The sequence below is a fragment of the Nuphar pumila genome, chromosome 10 (assembly GCF_984573655.1).
Source record: "Nuphar pumila chromosome 10, dmNupPumi1.hap1.1, whole genome shotgun sequence".
Classification (NCBI taxonomy): domain Eukaryota; kingdom Viridiplantae; phylum Streptophyta; class Magnoliopsida; order Nymphaeales; family Nymphaeaceae; genus Nuphar; species Nuphar pumila.
In genome coordinates, this window is record NC_143258.1 from 98,993,552 (window position 1) to 99,014,014 (window position 20,463).

The window sequence follows — 20,463 nt, forward strand, 5'->3', positions numbered from 1 at the left end:
CCATATAAGAATGCATTTTCCACATCTAGTTGACACAAACTCCATCCATGGTGAACAGCTACTGAGAGAACAAGACGGATGGTGCCCATCCGTGCGACGGGAGAAAATGTCTCAAAAAAATCAACATCATATGTATGAGTATAACCTTTTGCTACTAACCTAGCCTTGTATCTTTCAATTGAACCATCTGAGTTGTACTTAATGGTATATACCCATTTGCATCCAACAATGTCCACATCTAATGGGGGATCAACGAGGTCCCATGTATGTTAAGACAGTAAAGCATCCATTTCATCTTGCAAAGCTTGCTTCCACTTGCTATCGAGTACTGTCGTTTGATAACTCAGAGGAATAGTTTATGCATATAAGGCTGAAATAAATGCTTTCATCTGATTACCAAGGCTGGCATCAGACACAAACTGAGACATAGGATATAAGGTGCATTGTCGTGTCCCCTTTCGTAGAGCGATTGGCTTGTTGTCATCAACATGAATGTCATTGTTATCAGGAGCACTTACCTCAGGAGAAGAAGATGGAGACACTGGAGCTCTACGCACATACACCAATGGAGGATTGTAAAACCGTGAGGAATGTGGAGTTGGATTCGGTAATGGGGGCACCGATTCCAAAGAAAAAGGAGGAACAGGAAGAGGAAATGAGTCATCTTGATCAGCTTGCAACCGAGCACCAGTATTGGAATAATATGGAAGAGACTCCAAGAAAGATACATCTGCACTGACATACTCACAGGGGAAATCAGATCATAACATTGATACTCCTTTTGATTTTTTGGATAGCCTATAAACATACACTTAGTGGCTTGAGTGGCTAATTTATCACGGTCAGGTTCAAGTCTGTGCACAAAACAAACGCACCCAAATACCTTGGGCGGAAGAGAGAAGAGATGTACATTAGGATATAGGATTTGCAAAGGAATTTAGTCTTCCACGGATGATGAAGGCATGCGGTTGATCAAATAGCAGGTTGTGGTAACCGCATCACCCCAATATAAAACAGGAACATTGAATTGAATCCTAAGGATGCGTGCTACATCAAGAAGATGTTGTGTTTTTGCTCAGCCACCCCATTTTGTTGGGAAGTATAGACACAGGTGGTTTGAGGTTGAATGTCAGGGTCTCGATCAAATTGCAATAGTGTTGTGGTTTTAAACTCAAGGGCATTATCAGTGCGGATAATCCTAACAACGGACTCAAACTGAGTTTTTATTTCAATAACCAATGATTTTAGGATACTAGGAACTTCAGATCTTTCTTTTATTAAGAACACTAACAAGATAATAACGACATTGGGTCCTAGTAGGAATCTTACTAGGACCCTATACATCACCATGAAGAAGTTTAAAGACTTTATGACTTGACTGACTCTGACTAGAAGGAAACGAATTCCTATGATGCTTGCCCAACTAACATGCTTCACACTGGAATAATGTAGTAGACGGAATTTGAAGAATGACACGACGAAGCTTCGACAATGAAGGGTGTCCGAGACGATGATGCCACTGAACAGGACTCGAGGAATAATCGACTGCAGCATAAATATTTCTCACTGGGTGATGTAGATAGTAGACTCCATTTTCTTCATAGCCTCCACCAATCTTCTTCCTCATCAGCAAATCCTGAAAATGACAGCATACAAGGTCAAATATCACTCTACAATTTAGCTCTTTTGTAAGGCAACTCACTGAGAGTAAACTTTGAGGAAATGAAGGAGTGTGAAGAACATTTTTCAACTGCAAGGAAGAGGATATAGAGACATTTCCCTGACCGATAACCGGGGAGAAACTCCCATCTGCTAATGAGACTCCCCGATGTGCAGAAATAGCCTTGAGAACTGAAAATTTTTTAGAGTTTCCACATAGAAGTCTAGATGCACTAGAGTCAATAATCCACTTACTATCATGAGGGGAAAGATGGTCTCCAGTAGAGTAGGCCCCACCAGCTATAGGAGAAGAGGAGCTCGAAGGACGATGAGAGAGCAGCTCATCATATTATGCACGGCTAAGAGTGATAGATTCACTAGGAGAATTGGTTTCATGCTCCCCCTCGAATTTTGTAGCATTGGCTTTTGGAACATTTGGCTTTAATGCAGGTCGTCCATGTTTATCCCAGCAACGATCTTCTAAATGTCCTGATTTTCCGCAATAGGTACAGTGGAGTTTACCTCAACCTCCTATACCTCTTTTATGACCTCTGCCTCTAACATTCATAGTATTTCCTTGTTCATAACTAGATGGTACAGCTAAAGTAGATGACTGAGATGCAGGTTGAGACCCGGTCAACATTTGGACTTTTGCAACTGAGAACTCCGACGATAGGCCTGTGAGGAACCGAGCAACCATAGTTTGTTCTTGATGATCCTTTTGTTTTGAGCAACACAGAGGCTTATGAGCATTCAGTCTTTCAAAGGCAGCCTTAACAGAGGCATAGTACTGGGCCAAGGATTGATCACCTTGCTGCAAATTATATATTTCCTGTTCAACTTAGAGAATACGACTCACATTAGTCTCTTGAGAGTACGTATCTCGAAGAGTGTCCCATATCTGTTTAGCCGTATTGTAATAAATTAAGCCATCTGCAATATGAGATTCAATGCTATTCATGATCCATGACATAACAATGTCATTATCTTCTTCCCAAGTATTATATTTTCTTGTTTTATCATTTGGTTCAGATTCCAACAGAATATGTTTTCTACGATGCCCAGACACGGACATCATAAAAGTTCGAGACCACCTTGCGTGGCTTGTTTCATTTAATTTCACGGAAGAACCATATGAGAAAGGATTGGCGAAGGCTCCCCAATAGCCTCATTCTTATAATCAGATTTTTGAACTTCACCCATACTGAATAACACGAACCAAGGATCCACAACCAATATAGCTGCTGCAATAGATGTCCACAAGCACAAAAAAATTTGTCACAGTTAGTAAATGATCTGCTCCACAATATACAGATCCACTATGGTGATTTGCCTTCACCACAATACCCAGATCTGTGATAAGATATGAACCGACCAGGTTATAAGAGAAAAAACCATATGCAGATCCACGGTACAGAAACAAAAGACAACGATATGAGCTTTTGAATCTTCACAGCAACCTGAACGTACGATCAGATCCAAAAAAAATGCAGATCCACGACTATATAAGAATACCCTTTTCTATTTTCGACAACAAAAAAATATTTTGACCCACGACACATCAAGTCGTCACAACGTTATTACTGCACCCGAACGTGTATCCACCAGATTTGGTCGACCGAAACTCATATTTCCACCACGACTTTTAGATCTGATATGAACAGATCTCAAACAAACTGCTCCACTCGTGTAACGACCCGATCCGGGGCCTCTTGAGCCCGGGTTCGTGGACGTTAGTTCCCAGAGGGAAATTACTCAATAATCTCAAAAACAGCTCAAAATCGTGCCAGAAAATTTTTTTTTTCTTTTATTCAATACTTGAAGGTCCATACATCCATTTACAATAGCATAACCATCCAAAGACAAAAGCAGAATAAAAAGTAAAGGGAAACCATACTTCCGATGTGGCTGATGTGGCAGAATCGTACTAAGTCCTGAGAGTGGTGGCAACAGTCCCTGAACCTACAGTTGCAACCAAAAGAAGGGGGTGAGTCTACAACCCAGTAAGATTCCATTTACAAATAGACACGACCGTTGCAACTGTAGTGAGCTCTAAGCTCCTAGTCTTGGTTTAGTTTGCTACTTATGCACACATGTTAGTTATGAGTTTTACCCCCTTTACTGCATCTCTATTATCATTTTCAAACAACTCTTCTACTCTAATCGGTTATTCCGGACATAGCCTCCTCGGGCGTAGCAACCCATGTAGACAACTCAGAGTCTACAATGTTGGCCAGACTTATGAACCACTCACAAACAACGTAGTCCAAACCGGCCCAGACTACGGACACAGGTGCTGCAGCAGCTCGCCGGTTGCAAGCCGGGAGCGAAGGGACTCAAACGGTAGCTAGCCGAAGAGCCAGGGTGGCTATACCTGCCCCAAGGTGTCTCAAGGAGCTATACCTGCCCCCAAGGTTTTGTGGTTCATGCTACATCCTACATGTGTCTAGTGGCAATGTTTTAACCCCTAAGGGTCACCTAGAAATGTCTGCGATATTCCCAGGTTGCTTAAGAGGTACACACCTCAACATTGCCTCAGACCATGCCTCCTAGTAGAGTTCCCATCATACACTGGGTGGTCATCCTATAGACAACTTTTACTCAACATTCACATCTTGAATTTAGTGTGTTATACAATCCTCAATGTATATCCAATAATTACTTTTTAACACATGTTTACGTGTCTGAACTGTTAAGGATGGTAACCCACCACAGATTAATTCACGATCCTTACCATGCCCCTCCCAAGGCATAAGCGTGACTTATCCCCAAGGTAATACCTACCTTGAGACTTTGGAACTCTACCCTCAATTTTCACTTAATACATCGATCTCATACATGCAATCATGTCATGCCACATTTATTTCATAACTCAGAAAATATGCATGATCAGGGGTTTAAGCATCACACTTGAACTTTATAGATTCCTAAGCATGCAAAACAGTGTCTATCCTCAATAACAGAACTAGCATACTTGAAGCATTGGAATCACATTAAAGAATGCCTAAACTAGCTAGCATGTGTTTTAATTAACTAAGGAGGAATTTGCACATGTTCACTTACCTGGAACGCTTAAATTCCAATCGCAACCCTTGATCTGAAAACAACGAATACCTCATATCATCAAAATTACCAAAACACCCTTAAACTTAATTGTCGACTCTGACTCCATTCTTTCAAAGTTTGTTCACACATCCCCTACTAATAGACTCTACCCAAGCAGTAGAATCCATGGATTCAAGAATCACATAGATCTGACTTCGGGCACTTAGCTATGCCTTGTATATTTTGTGTAGACGTATCAAGGGCAAAATGGTCTTTTTGCTCTTTCAATGACTCCTATGTCCTCTTTACATCATGTTATATTAAGATCCACATCCATAATAGAATTTGACCACTTAGGTCATCAACTCAACTATGATTTGGATCATGGATTCGGTATTCTTGATCCAAACCTGCTTGAAAAGGGTTTGTATGGATCTAAACCAGTTCGTCTAATTGAATCCAATCTGAGTTTTGGGTACAACTGAGATCCAAACCCAAATCCAATTTATAATGGAAAAATCGAGTCTTCGCTACTTCGATTTTTCCACCGCACTCGATAAACCAATCGCACACGCATCCGATTTGTCTCGGTCTAGACTTAGTCGGTCTGACCCATATTGGGTCTACCTTTGGTTTGGACCGAATCTATCCCCCATCACAAACCCGATTCCATCTGCTTACTAGTCAGGACCCGACTTGATCCGAATAGACTGAAACAGTCTGTCACGGTATATAGACCCGACTTGGTTCGTTAAGACCGAGTCAGTCTGTCAGAGTACTCAAACCCTAGCTCGGTTTGCGTCGATCTGGCTCGATCCGGTCATGCTCAAACCGGGCAAAATGGCTGACTTAGTCTGCAGAAAATGCATACCGATTCTGCCCTGCATAAATTCTGCAAAAGTACTGGCAACACCATTGTTGCCGAACTGTTGCATCTTCTGCAAATGGTCGGTGCACGTGGTGATGAGGGCGGCGATCGGACATACTGCCTCCATGCGACAGCCGATCCTCTCCTCCCCATTTCTGTCACCAACGAGAGGCAACGACAGAGGGGAAATCCCTCTGTCGTTCTCCTTCTTCTATTGCAAGGCTGGGACAGGGTTCTCCCTGTCCCTGTTTTTTTTTTTTTTTTTTCTTCAACTCACCGACAACAAAGAGGTTGCCGGTGACCCCTCCCCCTGCATTCGGACAAAGCACGAGAAAGGGAGACTCACCTGACGGCGATCAGCGATGTCTGCTCCTGTTTCTCCTACGCGCTTCCTCTCTGCTCCTCTGGTGATCGAATGGGGAGATGAGAGGAGGCCCCCCCATGGCTTTTATAGCCATGGGGGTTGCTCGGTTACCCCCTCCCACCTTCAGAATTAAATGGGGGCAACCCGCTTCCTCTCCCACGATCTGATTCGTGGGAGAGGAAGGGGCGTCGCCCCCTTCTCCTTCCGTAACCCCCCCACGATGGGGGGAGCGTTACAACTCGATACAGAACTCACGACGACACCAGATCTGTGATCAGATCTGAACTAACCAAAGTGACAAAAAAAAACAACGACAATAGGCTGCATTTAGCCAAACAAAAAAACAATTGGCACCCACTTCACGGCTTTTGCACAGCAACCATACCTGTCGCTACCCGATCTGGTCAACAAAGGTATATGGATCCACAGTAACTTTTAGATCTGATTACAGATTTGAATCATGACTCTTGTCAGACCTCAGATCTGTTATCAGATTTGTACCACTCGGTCTTAAAAAATAGATCAGGCACACCTTTTTTATTTGATCCCCTTCACGCAATCTACTATCCTTCACTCAAGCTTTAGCGCAGAACACGAGATCATGCTCCCAAGGTCGACTGCTCTGATACCATGTAGTGAAAAGAGAGAGAGAGAGGGAAAGACGTTTGCTCGTTAATTAGGTCTAATCTCCTATTGTTTAAATAGAGATTAGCCAAATGAATATATTTACATATGGGTCCCTCATTATTTAGAAAATACCAAAAACAACCTTAAGTATAAATAAAACTTTAAGAGGTCGACTTATCTTAACAAGAAGGATAGAAGGGAAAATCGTGGGAAAGAAAGAAAGAGAAGAAGAAAAGAAGAAGACTCTCTTCCTCTCCGATCGTCCAATTTTTTCTTCTGGTCTTTTTCAAACTTCAACAAAGGTCCAGGCTCTCTCGATTTCGAATGGGAAGAAATAGCATAAGCAAATTTTATGTAATGTTTTGGTGGAAAGGGAAAAGAAGGAATGAAAGAAAAGACGATTTAGAACATGTATATATATATATTGTTAAGATTAATTGTCCTATTGAGGTTTTAAGCGTAAGTTTTCTCAAAGGTAGGTTATTTGATATTTCATAAATAAAGAGGGACTTGTAAGTAATTTTTTATAGTGGCGTCTCTCTATTTAATGAGGAGAATAGCCCTAATAGACTTTAATGAGTTTTCTCCTCTCTCTCTCTCTCTCTCTCTCTCTCTCTCTCTCTCTCTCTCTCTCTCTCTCTCTCTCTCTCTCTCTCTCTCTCTCTCTCTCTCTCTCTCTTTCTCTCTCTCTCTCTCTCTCTCTCTCGGTTCTGGCGCACCTCAGATAAGTTTCCACATGGTATCAGAGCAGTGGATCTCGGGAGCGTGAGCACATGATCGACCTACACCAAAAAGCATCAAAAAAATTATATATAGTAAACAGGTGTTAAAAAAATTTTTTGAGGCTGGTGTGATTTCTATGTTGTGTGCAGTTGCTCATATCAGATCGTGAAAGTTTTTTTTTATATGAAGCAGTCGTGGGATGTCTGTGTCGTATGCAGTTGAACAAAGTAATCTTGTCCTTGGAGGTCGTGTTCGATGTTGTTCTGGTTTTCTCAAAACTACATTTCTGATCTAATTTTTAATTGCCTCTGATGTGGATTGAATAACCTAATGAAGTCGTGAATTAGGTTGTCGTATGATCGTAAAACACACTGTTTTTCTTGCTCTGCTGGCGTGAACTGGTTTTTGATATGGTGAAACAGTACTATGTGGTCGTGAAATTGGCTGACGCGTGATCATCAAACACGTTCTTGTGTCAACTGCTGTGTGCTTGATGAACATCCCAGATTCAAAATCTGAGTGATTAAGAAAGTGAACTTTTTTTTTGCAGCTGTATTAGCATCAAATATATCTCTTATCTTGTTAATACTACTCAGTATGGGTGAAGCTTCGAAACTTGATTCCAAAAATGATGCTATTGGGGAGTATAAGGCATTTGCAAATCCCTTCTCGTATGGTTCTTCTGTGAGATTGAATGAAACTAACTACGCCAGGTGGTCCAAAACTTTTATGATGTCGGTATTTGGACATCGTAGAAAACATATTCTGTTGGAAACTGAACCAAATGAAAAGGTGGGAAAATATATTACTTGGGACAAAGATAATGACATTGTTATGTCATGGATCATGAATAGTGTCGAACCTCATATTGCAGATGGTCTAATTTACTATAATTAAGTCAAACAGATGTGGGACAACCTTCGAGATACGTACTCTCAAGAGACTAATGTGAGTCGTATCCTGCAAGTCGAACAGGAGATATATAATTTGCAGTAAGGAGATCAGACCTTGGCTCAGTATTATCCCTTCACAGCTCCTGGCAACTTCTATACCCAAAAAATATGCAAGTGAACCAAGGTCTTTTGTAACAAAATGTTTTTGAAGATGAGCCTTTGTAGCTTCAATATCTTTCATATTATCTCCTGTAAGAATGATGTGTGATAACAAGGCAGCCACATATATAGCGAACAATCCAGTCCAGTGTTGTGAAAAGTGTTGAGGCGTAGCGAGGCGCTCCACCAAAATCTGAGGCAAGGCGTAAGCCTCAAGGCGTAAAGCATAAGCCTCAAGGCGTAAAGCGTAAGCCTCATTTTTTTTTTTTTGAAAACTTAAAAAAAACTATAAAAAATATCTAAATTTATAAATAAATAAAAAATGCTTTATTGATGAAGGAATTACGCCTTATACAAGAATAGCCAAAAAATAATAAACTGAGCATGTTTGGGCTTGGCTCATTTACCAAGGGACAGAGCTAGTGACTCATCTTCTTCTTGGAAGGACATAGGACATTTAGGAAGATGGTTTCTTGAGGGAACCATCCTTACAGGTTGCTAGTGTGTGGTGTTGGTTCAAGTCTATCATCTTTCCATTGAATGAAAAAATAAGAAATTCTTTTTCCTATTCAATAACCATGTTATGTTGACATCCACAGAGTTGGGTAATTTCATAATATTAGTTATTTGCATTGATCACCTAAAGTTTCCCTCTTTGCCTCAATGAAAGGCAAACCAGAGAAACTTAAGCCTCAAGCTCCTCTTCAAGACAGAAACCAAAAGCAAGTCTATGAGCAATACATGTTCAGGTATCCAGCTTCCAAGAGGACCTGTACAAATCATAGTGGAAAGCTACATGATCCTTCATGAACTACAGAGCAGGTGCCTTATAACTAATTTCAAGAAAAATATGATCAAAATGACTCATGGTTATGAGGAATGCTTACAGCCAGTAGAAGTTCTACATTGTAAATAATCTGAAATCATACACATGAGCATTCAACATACCAATCACCTTTAAGGCTATAAAAGAACTTGTCAACCTGAAGCTGGAAAGTTTCATAAACTCGGACAAAAAACTACTCATAAATGTTCAAGTGGATTAGATATATAGTCAACAGACAAAACAGAAAGAATGAGTGGAGTGGTTCCAGAATCATGTAGATACTGATGAGTTGTGGAGCCTGATTCAGAGTTTTTACCCTTGCAGTAAGGGGGGGTCTGGGGGCTCCCCCCAGCGTGGGTCCCGTTGCGCAATCAGCGGGCGGGGATCCAGGGGGCAGCAACCCCCGAAAGATTTTTTTTTTTTTGGCTTATGTTTGAGACCCGATTTCTTAAGGATCAGACCCGATTTTCTTGGGCTTCTTCTACTTTTGAAAGGCAAGCTCAGGTTAGGTTGACAGACGAGACAGAGAGAGGTGGGAGAGACCGAGACGAGAGGTGGGAGAGAGCAGAGAGATCAGGGAGAGACGAGCAGAGAGGTGGGAGAGAGCAGACGAGTGTGAGACGAGTGAGAGATGAGAGAGAGCAGACGAGTGAGAGAATTTGCAACCCTAAATTTTGGTCAAATGGGGGCTTTGACCCCCATTTGACCAAAAAAATGAGGCGCCTACGCCTCACCTCAAGGCGTGCCTCGCCCTGAGGCGTACGCCTCAAGGCGTATGAGGCGTACGCCTTGAGGCCTTTATGCTTTATACTTGCGCCTCAAGGCACAAAGGCCCTCACCTTGAGGCGAGGCGCGCTTTTTGCGCCTTGAGGCGCATTTTTAATAACACTGATCCAGTCTTTCATGAGAGGACAAAACATATTGAGGTTGATTGTCACTACGTAAGAGATATGGTTCAAGCTGGTCATATCGCTACCAAATATCTAAAGTCGGAGGACCAAGTTGCAGATATGTTTACAAAGCCTCTTGCTAGACCAAATTTCTAAAAATGTTGTGACAAGATGAGCATGATTGATATCTATGCTCCAGTTTGAGGGGGAGTGTTAAGATTAATTGTCCTATTGAGGTTTTAAGCATAAGTTTTCTCAAAGGTAGGTTATTTGATATTTCATAAATAAAGAGGGACTTGTAAGTAATTTTTTATAGTGGTGTCTCTCTATTTAATGAGGAGATTAGCCCTCTAATAGAATTTAACGAGTTTTCGCCTCTCTCAGCCAACTTCTCCCTTCTCTCTCTCTCTCTCTCTGCCTCGGTTCTGGCGCACCTCAGATAAGTTTCCATATATATATAATGTCAAATCTATTGCAAAACTGTGTTTGATTACTAAATCTGTGTATTTATTATGCAAACTAGTTTGCATATCTGCGCTGAATAAGATCTGTGAATCTTTATGTTAAATCAGTTCGCTATTAATCTGTGATAGGATTTAAACTTGTGTTCTTACATGCTCAATCTGATTACAAATATGTATTTGATTCAAGAACTGTGTTCTTGTACGCTAAAACATGTAATCTGGTTTTGATTATAGATCTGCGTTCTTTTCATGATAAACATGTTGTAATCTGGTTTTGATTACAGATTTGTGTTCTTTTTCATGTTAAACATGTTGTAAATCTGGTTTTAAATAAAAAACTGCATTTATATATATATATATATGACAGGTGTTTTATTTACAGATTAGTTAAAGACTACGTTCTTATAAAAGAATTTCATATATATATATATATATATATATATATATATATATATATATATATATATGACAGATTGTGTTTCCTGCTGCTCTTGAAAAAAAAAGGGAGAGTTTTAGCCCAGCCGACTGCAGTCAGCTGGGCAGCTTTCAAAACAAATCCAGCCAACTGCAGTCAGCTGGGCAGTTTCTCTAATATATATAGCCTAGCCGACTGCAGTCAACTGGGGTTAGATTCAAAAATATATATAATGCATGGGAATCAGCCCAGCCGACTGTCAACGGCTGGGACTGTGACCAGACACATCAAGCCCAGCCGACCAACATCGGCTTGGGCTGATGTCAATAGATTTTGCCCAGCCGACTGTCATCGGCTAGGACTGCTAACCAATCTCGTTTGATGCTGCCACTTAGGCCAGCATCAAACAACCTTTAAACTTCTCTTTGTAAGTTAAGTTAATAGCATGACAAAAAACCTCATGTATGCTGCCATAGTTAGACTGAATATGATTTCATTTTGTTGCTGTCATATGAGTTATTATAAGTCTGATTTTCGGACCATCATAAGTCTGATTTTTTTTGGACTGTTATATGCATGACTTTTTGGACTGTTTCGGTACTTGCTATGTGTTATAAAATATTACTCAGATGCATGTTGTATATGGCTGTTCATGCCCATGAGATGTTACCGAAAAGCATGTTAGATGGGACTGTTTATGCTTGTGAAGTGTTAGATATGCAAGGGTAATCATGACTGTTCATGTGTTTAAATTGTCACCAAATTACATGTTTATGTGTTTGTCCATGCACACTCGTTTAGTTGTTCATTTGATGGACAATAAAGTCTTAGTGTTGTCCCATGTGCGGGCAACATAGCTTCGGGCTCGGTAGCTATGTTTTTGTATCCCGAGCTGGCTCGAAGTGGCAAAAACATTTATACTTGACATATGCTCATGAAATTTTATATCTTGTCGACATAAATAAGCATATTATGACCACGTGAATTCTGAAGTTATATTGTTGTCGCATTAACATGATCATGTGCATTTTTTGGCATATTATGCATGAGATGAATCATGAGACAGGATGTATGTTGCAAGCGTGTGCTCATATGCATATGTGAATGATTTTACTTGTACATTCGTATTGTGTGTAAATGAATGTGCATTTGTGGGTATATTGGATTATTATATAGTTACATGTTTCCTGTGGTTTTTGCATAAGATGCATCAGTGGTCTGATGTGAACCATTGTAGGCCATGTGGGCCACGAATAGGTGTTACTCTAAGTTTTATTTTATTCATTGCAAAAATTCATTTGAAACTATTAATTTCTAAATTAATTGCACTGTTAAATTTTGTAACAGGCAAAGGTCTCGTGTTGTGTTTTGCATGTTGCTTTGCAAAACTAATCTTTTGAAAGGAATCGGTCTTTTGATAAAAAGATAAAAGAGATAAAACAGTGTAATTAATGTTTCTTCCTGAATGTCTCTTCTACAGTGTGGGAATCCTAGATGACGGTTTTGGGAAACTGTGAGGATACTAAAACTCTGTGTGCGATTGTGTCCCTGAACCCGATATGGTGATTCACCTCCCGGCTATAGTTTTAGGGAGTTTCCGTCACTTTGCCTGGGGGTGGTGTGTAGACGCAGCTGTTGTTTTGGTATACCAAGAAAGTGGCATCAGTGGATGTTGATTTCCCTATTGTCCCGATATTAGATGTTGATTTTTAATATTCTGATGGATGGTGTTGATTTCTGATATCGGTCGAGGGCCAAGTGTGGAACCCAATAATAAAATACAAATTGTGTGTTAAGCTACAACTGAGAACCGATCTTAAACTTCGAGAATTTGTTGTACCTGTTTTGAGTATCGGCGGGTTTTAATGAAAAGTGAAACTAAATTTGTGTGCATTTAATAGAGACATGCATACAAAAGAAAAGTCTGATAATAATTTAATAAGTGACTCATGCATGTGCATTGATATCATGCATATTTACTATTATTCTGCATTAGTTCATGCAACTTTACTTGTTTATTTTCCTGTTAGCTATGGCCAATGCATGATATTTAATCTTGAATGCCTGAATAGCTATTGAGTTGTGAGATTGTTGTAATTATGTTTCCTCTAAAATTATTGCATGGATTTGATTTATGATTTTCTTGCCTATTTGGATCTTTAGAGGAATTCGTACGCAGGATCTTTGATTATGACCCTGTACCCTTTATGTTTTTCACAGGACCTGAGGCCCACTGATAAAGACATCTGCTATATGGGGCTTACTACAAGGTTGCATGACTACTTTCTGATATTTTCTTTGGGACAATGTAGCTCTATTATTATTGACATTTATTTGATTATGTTCATAAACTTTAATTATTGATGAATAAAGTTAATTAGTTGATTGATGGTTAATGTAAGATGCCTTGTGGTTTGGACTGTGATATGTTTGTAAGGCCCCGGATCTCTCGGTATGATTTTCGTAATTGTTTTAAAAAAAATTTATTTTCCACTTTTCAACGGGGATGAATTGAGGTCGTTACACTTTATAAGGTACCAGAGCAAGAAAACTCTGAAAGAAGAAACTTCCTCTGATGGAAAGGGTTAGGTACATCAAACTCATTGACTCCTTTCATATTTCATCTTTTTCTCCTTTTTCATCTTCTTCCTTCTCTTTTTTCCCCCAAATCTATATTCTTATTTCTTTGATATTCTCATCTCTATTTCATCATATTTCTCCTTTTGTTCTTAAACTACTTCCTTTTCCCAAGAGAACCCTAACTTTTCTTTCTAATTTTTGTGTCCCCTTTCATTAATCCTTTGTTTCTATCCAATCAGATCTGGCTATATTCCTTATGCCTTGAAAAAAAAATCATCTGCATCCTCACCCTGTTAACTGCAACATATTTTCTTGCTTATCAGTGCATCACTATTTTATCATGTGATCATCAACAAGAAAAAGGAAAATGGAAAAAAAATGTAAATCTAAAGAAAAGGAGAGAGAGAGAGAGAGAGAGCAGCTGATCCCTATATATCTCTTATTTGATCCATATTCTTCTTTCTCTTTCTAATCCATCCTATTTGATATTGTGTCTATCACTTCTTTCTTAACTCAACTCGCTATCAAAAAAATTAAACTCTGATCAATTTTCTCACTTGGAAAAAATAAATTCCTCCCTTTATTCATAGTTTGAGGTTGATTGGCCACTTAGATGGATTCATTCCAACTCCACCTGACATATTCTCATGTGAAGAAAAGGATGATAAAGGAACAACCCTCACAATCATAGCTTCCAATTTAACATGTTTGGATTGGATCAAGAAAGACCAAGTAGTTGTGACACACATTATTATGACTCTCATCAGAGGTTCTTGTCTAAGTTCCTGATAGCTGCAATGCCCCCGAGTTATGGGGCCTTCTTCACATGCTACAACAACAACAACAACAACAACAACGCCTTCTTCACATGCTGTTTATACAAATATCAACACCCAAGATTTTTCAATTGAAAGAGGTGTACTGATTGTCGGAATAAGATGAAATCTATAACTGATCAACTTGCAGCAATTGGTGGCCCCATCTAAGACAAATTGATCAACACCTTGCCTAGTTTGGGGCCCTACTGCAAACTGAATGATCACAAGCTGGGTACCACAACCTATGTTTGAGGAGTTGGGGTCTATAACACTATGATATGAATCAGTGTTTATCTACAGTTTACACTCTTTTAATGCACATAAAATGTTGGTTACAAAATTCGGTGGTAGACACAGTCGTCATAGAGATTGATCAACCAGAATAAAGGATGAGAAAGGACTAACTTTAGAGCCATCAGGTGGTTGTAATTAAGGATGTGGCCTTCTTTTCTCCATTCTCATTATCATATTTTCCTTCTAACCATTATATGTTTCAATTGTTAAATGATCCATGCTGGTATCTAGTAAGAAACCTCCAATAGGAATCAGGCAGAAAATGGCCATAATATCCTGAAGTACCAAAACCCAAAGCACATGGTCCTTCCTCTGCTCTCTTCTATATCTTTGTAGTTGTACCTAGAGGTGATCTCTTGTTATCCCGTTATCCCCCCCAATCATTTGAATAAAAGTTTCCTTTCTAAACAAACAGGAAAAAAAAAGGTCTAGACCAGACCACCCAAAATATATTCCACCTAGGCCTCGACATAGTGGCAGTCTGAGGTGTCATGTTCTAAAAACTGCAACTTAGAGACAACACCATCCTACTTTTGATCCATAACTTCATGGAGTTTTGATTTCTCCTAAGAGTTGATTGGAAGTGATGCATGCAGCAAGATGAATGATTAAGGAAAGGTCATACATGAGTTATTACATCATTAATGGATCAAAGTTTGGTACTTAGTTCTTAAAATACGGTATCTATATACTGCACAGACATTTTCAGAAATTGAAACTTTAAGAATTGCTAGACATTATGTGACGGAGGAGCAGCTAAATCAGCTAAAAAGATGGGTAGAAAGTTATCAGATTTATTGTAGATCATTTCTTCGAACCTTTCCACCCAAAACATCTCTTGCCTCCAATAACAGAGGTTCATATCCCGCATCAGCAAGATACTTTGCAGTTGATAGACCGGCCAAACCTGGCAAAACAAGTAATCTTTATCAGAGAAAGATTTCAAGCTCATAAATCAGGATTATTGAAATTTAGGGTTTTAGACAACCAAGTCAGTTGTCAGCATATTAATACATGGAGATGGGTGCATATAAGAACTAATAGTCTAATAGCGCTAAATTTCAGTGGTCATTTCTTGACCCAGCTGTTGGTTTGAAAAGATAAGACTTGACAGCTGATAGATGCCACACAATGTAGTTAAAGTTTTCTACCTAAAATCAAATTCACATTAATTCCAAAAATTAGTCTGGAATTTTCTACAGCTGCCAGAATGAAATGTTGGAGACTTTGACATTTGGGCATCATCTGAGTCACCATATCAACACTATTAAATTTCAGATTCTTAGATGGTCAATGAATATATGGTACATGGAAAACTTCGACCCTTGGACAGTTCAAAAAGTGACACCTCTCAAATAGGAGCACATATTTATTTTGTTATATATCCAGTCTCATAGCAATTACATATGTTTTTGAAGGCATCTGTTGTTATAGTCACTAAAAAATGGCTTGGCAATGTTGTAAGAATTTGATCAATAGTCCTAATGACATTGCTTCTAGGAGGTCTATAATATTGGATAACATAAGGATGGCAGCACACGTGAAAAAGAACTTATTAAAAAGGGTATTTTTGTATGTTATCTTTGTAATGAAATAGCGGAAAATATAGAACCAATGCCACTAAGGGCTTCCAAGATCACAATCACAATGTGCACAAGCACAAGTCCATTAAGGGACAATACAATAGCCAACAAAGAGCAAACACAAAAGGATAAAAAATATACTCTCTTTATTGATCAAAGGATTTAGTAAAAGCTTAAAGGAATAAGGGGGAAACACCCCTATTTATACACAACAAAAAGGAAAGTGAGGGCCATTGAGGGCTGCCATATAGAGACGTTGGGGAACCCCAACGTCTCTATGGTCCGATGACCATAGAGCCCCCAATGGCATTGTTAATTACAAAAAGTAAAAAAAATAAAAAGAAAATAACTATTTTCTAAAACAGTTATTTATTACATATGTGAAAAGACAGAAATGCCCCTAATGAGCACTAGCTATTACAAAACTGAATATATATATATATATAAGTATATTTTAACAATCTTTCGGGGCATTATTGTATTATATTTGATTTCATACTGTTGTAAAATCTGCCATCAAGGGAAGTTCCGCGATTGTAACATGAGATGACCACCTATAGTGGTTATCTTTACCCTTTTGTATCCTTATCCTTATGTAACCAAATCCATCTATAAATACAACTACCTAGCCTGCATTGGGAGTCATGCAGCCTGAGCCCCATATTCAGAAATCTCTATCTATTCTCCAATTCCTTAGGGACCAGATCCTATTCGGGTGTATTCAGAAATATTGACTCTTGATATTCCATTCTTCTTTCTTCATCTCAGTTTCTGCTTCCTGTTTAAGAAACTCATGTTTTCTTTAACATTTATTTTCATATCTGATCTCCCTCCCTTTGACCAGTACTCTTTCTGTTTTACTGTGCATTTACCAAGATCTGGTTTGAGATCCATCTCTGTTTCTGAACCAGATCATATCAGATCTGATGAGTTTCTGTTTCTGTTTCTGTTTCTAAGTCATTACCTCTGATAAACCATGTCAACCAGATTAGTTTCTGTCTCTAACCATCCTCGCACTAATTGGGTATCATCCTATGTGTGTGTGTGTGTGTATATATAGATAGAGAGAGAGAGAGCAAAGCTGTGGTGCTTCAGGAGCACCTACACACATCTACTGGAAACAATGGATGTAAGCTGCAACTTATCAAAACCACATGGATCATCATACTTCTGATCAAACTTTTTAGATGTAAAAACAGGAGTTTTTGAGTAATGAAACTTAGGTACATTGTCAGCAGTAGATATTTGAAGATCTTAAAAAACCCACATGCACATCACAATCACATGATCTAAAACCGAACTACCTACTCATGACAAGTTATGGATTCTAAAAGGTGGGTATAGGTGCTCCCTAAGCACTGTCATTAATCTTTATATATATATATATATGTGTGTGTGTGTGTGTGTGTGTGTGTGTGTGTGTGTGTGTGTGTGTGTGTGTGTGGAAAGTATTTGTTAGTTGCTACCATCGTGGGTAGGGGTGTCAATGGGTCGGGTTTACCCAGACCCAACCCGTACCAAACCCTACAGGGTCCAGGTATGGTGATAAATAAGAAGACCTGGGACTGGACCTGAAGATCCGATTAATACATGGATCCAGGTATAGTTTGTCAAATTTTATACCAGACCCAGGGCCGACCCGAGTTCCAATTAAGACCCGCAATTTTTCAATGTAAAAATGATAAAAAATATTATTTTACTGGGTATGACCCGGGTCCGGTTCATGTAGTTCTTATCGGGTCCGGGTATGGTTTATCTTATGGTGGGTCTAATTAGACCCGGGTCCGGACCCGATACCATACCCGAAAATCGGGGCCAGGTCTGCTTCCACCTGGGTCCGAACCAAACCCGACCCATTGACACCCCTACTCGTGGGTAAAGAACTCCCTAGTTGGTACTCATAAGGGGAGGTTGTTTTGACCAAATCTGACCCCACGGATGTGTTCAGCATCGTCAAAATAGTAGGAATTGACCTTTGGATTGTAATTCTTTGGATGTAATAATATGATTATTTGAGGGTTGAAATTTTTTAACATTGTAGGCCTTTGATTTTTCAACCTTCCAAAAACCTGACATACATTTCAGAAAAGAATGACCCAAGGGCTGGGTTATACTCCAAACATGTATATCACATCTGCAGGATCAGATGCGCAAACAAATAAAATAAAATAAAATAATTACAAATTTTCACTAGGGGGCTCCTTACCCATGAGGGTAGACAATATTATCCCACATATATATATATAGGTGCCCGAATTTGAGTCTTATTGATAGCCCAATCATATATATACCCAAATTTGAGTCTTATTGATAGCCCAATCATAATCTGCAGCATATACATATATTGTGTTTATTTCACTATCATCTGTGAAATATATAAAGGAAGCCATTTGTTATTTCAAATAATCAGACAGATCAAACCAGTACTTCAGATTGACCAGATTAGTGTGACATCTCCACATTAACTTGATCTACCAAAAAAAAGGAAAAAGGAAAGCAGATCAAATTTGTATAAGTTCCCTAGTTTCTATCATATTCTCTTAGATTTTGTGATGGACCCAAGTACACAATCACCAATGAACTCCTCCTCCTTGCCCCAACTCATGTTCGAGAAACTCAATAACACCAACCTTTTGACTTGAAAAAGACAAATAATTTCATTCATCAAGAGTCAATACCTATCTGGGCATTTGGCTACGTCTAAGTCACAGGGACTAGGCAAACTGGGTGCCGCACCCGCATCGACGCGACACAACGCGGGTGCGGGTGCAGCACTCGGTGCGGTCAACGGGACCCTGGGTGCGGTCAACGCACCCAAGGTCATTTGTATCCATTTTTTGAACCAAAAAAAAATGCTCCCAAGTTTGCCTCCTGTCGTCGCCACCCGAACGGGTCAGCACCTCCCACTCTGGCAAACCCAGAGCCACCACGATGGTGGCTCTGGTCCACCGACCGGAGAACAGGAGGGTCGAGGGAGAAGGAGAAGAGAGAAGAAAACTCGGGGGAAGGGGGCTTTACCTGAGAAGGCCGCGGAGGGTGCTAAAGTCACCGGCGAACAGGGTGCCCGTGGGAGGGAGGGAGGTTGTCGAAAAAACGTTGTGAGAGAGAGGGAGAAACGAGCGGTGGGGCTCATCGGGGTTTCGGTGACTGAGGGAGCTCGAGAGGGAGGGAAACCGAGGGGGAGGAGAGGGTAACAAAGAGAGGGAGAGAGACGAGCACAGGGGGGCTGGGGGGAGGCTATCGATCGGCGCTCCGACGAGCCGTCTGCCGGCGGCTGGAGGTCGAACAGGAGGAGATACCAGGGCAGGCGGCGGAGGTGGGGAGGGTTTTCTCGAATGAGAAAAATCTAACCCCTCTGTTGCTTTATAAAAGCACGAGGGTGGGGTATCCAGTTTGGGTCTAGGTCGGGTCCAGACCCAACCCGAGTCCGACCCAATTTTTTTTTAATCGAACGAGTATTTCGTGTTGGTTTGAGGCGCAATTCGTGTTGATAAATTAGTAATACTGGAATTGGGTTAAGATGGCATTGTAATGATGAACTTACTTGGATTTATTTTTTCTTTCAAACTAATCTGATGGTTTGATTAGAGAATGACGGAGATAAAAGAATTCATAAAAAATCATAAAAATTATATATATATATATATATATATAATTTTTTATAGTTTTGCCACACCCCTGCACCCAAATGTTTTGAAAGTGCCACACCCCCGCACCCGCACCCATGTGACATAGGGCTACATCCTCGATTTTGCCTCTTACATGAGGAGAAGGATGAGAGTGGGGCGACCACGTTGTCTATATCAATTAAGAACCCAGATTAAACCACATGGATGAAAAGAGCCAAATCTTGGTTGCTGACATCACCTCAACAATCTCTTAGGAGGTGCTTATAGACATATCCCATGACTGTACCATGTTGGAGTTGTGAGCATGTTCGGTGCAAACATACTCGAAGATCTCATAATCAAGAGCCATGTATCTCGGAAAGGAATTTTAAGACTTAGAAGAGCATTCTAAGTCAGTTATGGAATATTTAAATAAATGAAGAGTATCAGTGACCAGTTGGCCTTGGTAGGATATGAAGTTTCAGACAAAAACAAAGCTCATAAGGTACTTGATGTTTGGGAGTGAGTACTGTGTTCTATCCGCTACCCTCCAGTAGCTCCTTGTACTTCTTTTGAGAAGCTCAAGCCTAAGCTCCTGCAATATGAAATCACTGTATAGTATTTACTATAATGAAACAAAGTGTGCA

The 20,463-nt window shown here is 39.9% G+C and overlaps 1 protein-coding gene across 2 annotated transcripts in view; it reads right to left on the reverse strand.

The window, feature by feature from the left end:
• Positions 1-20,463, reverse strand: part of PDS3 (phytoene desaturase 3) — a 158,417-nt gene that overhangs the window by 112,716 nt on the left and 25,238 nt on the right. For both annotated transcript variants that reach the window (XM_090019452.1, XM_090019453.1), the window contains exon 4: positions 15,444-15,532. In XM_090019452.1, coding sequence (XP_089875578.1) covers positions 15,444-15,532 — 89 coding nt within the window. The remainder of the gene's footprint in view (positions 1-15,443; positions 15,533-20,463) is intronic.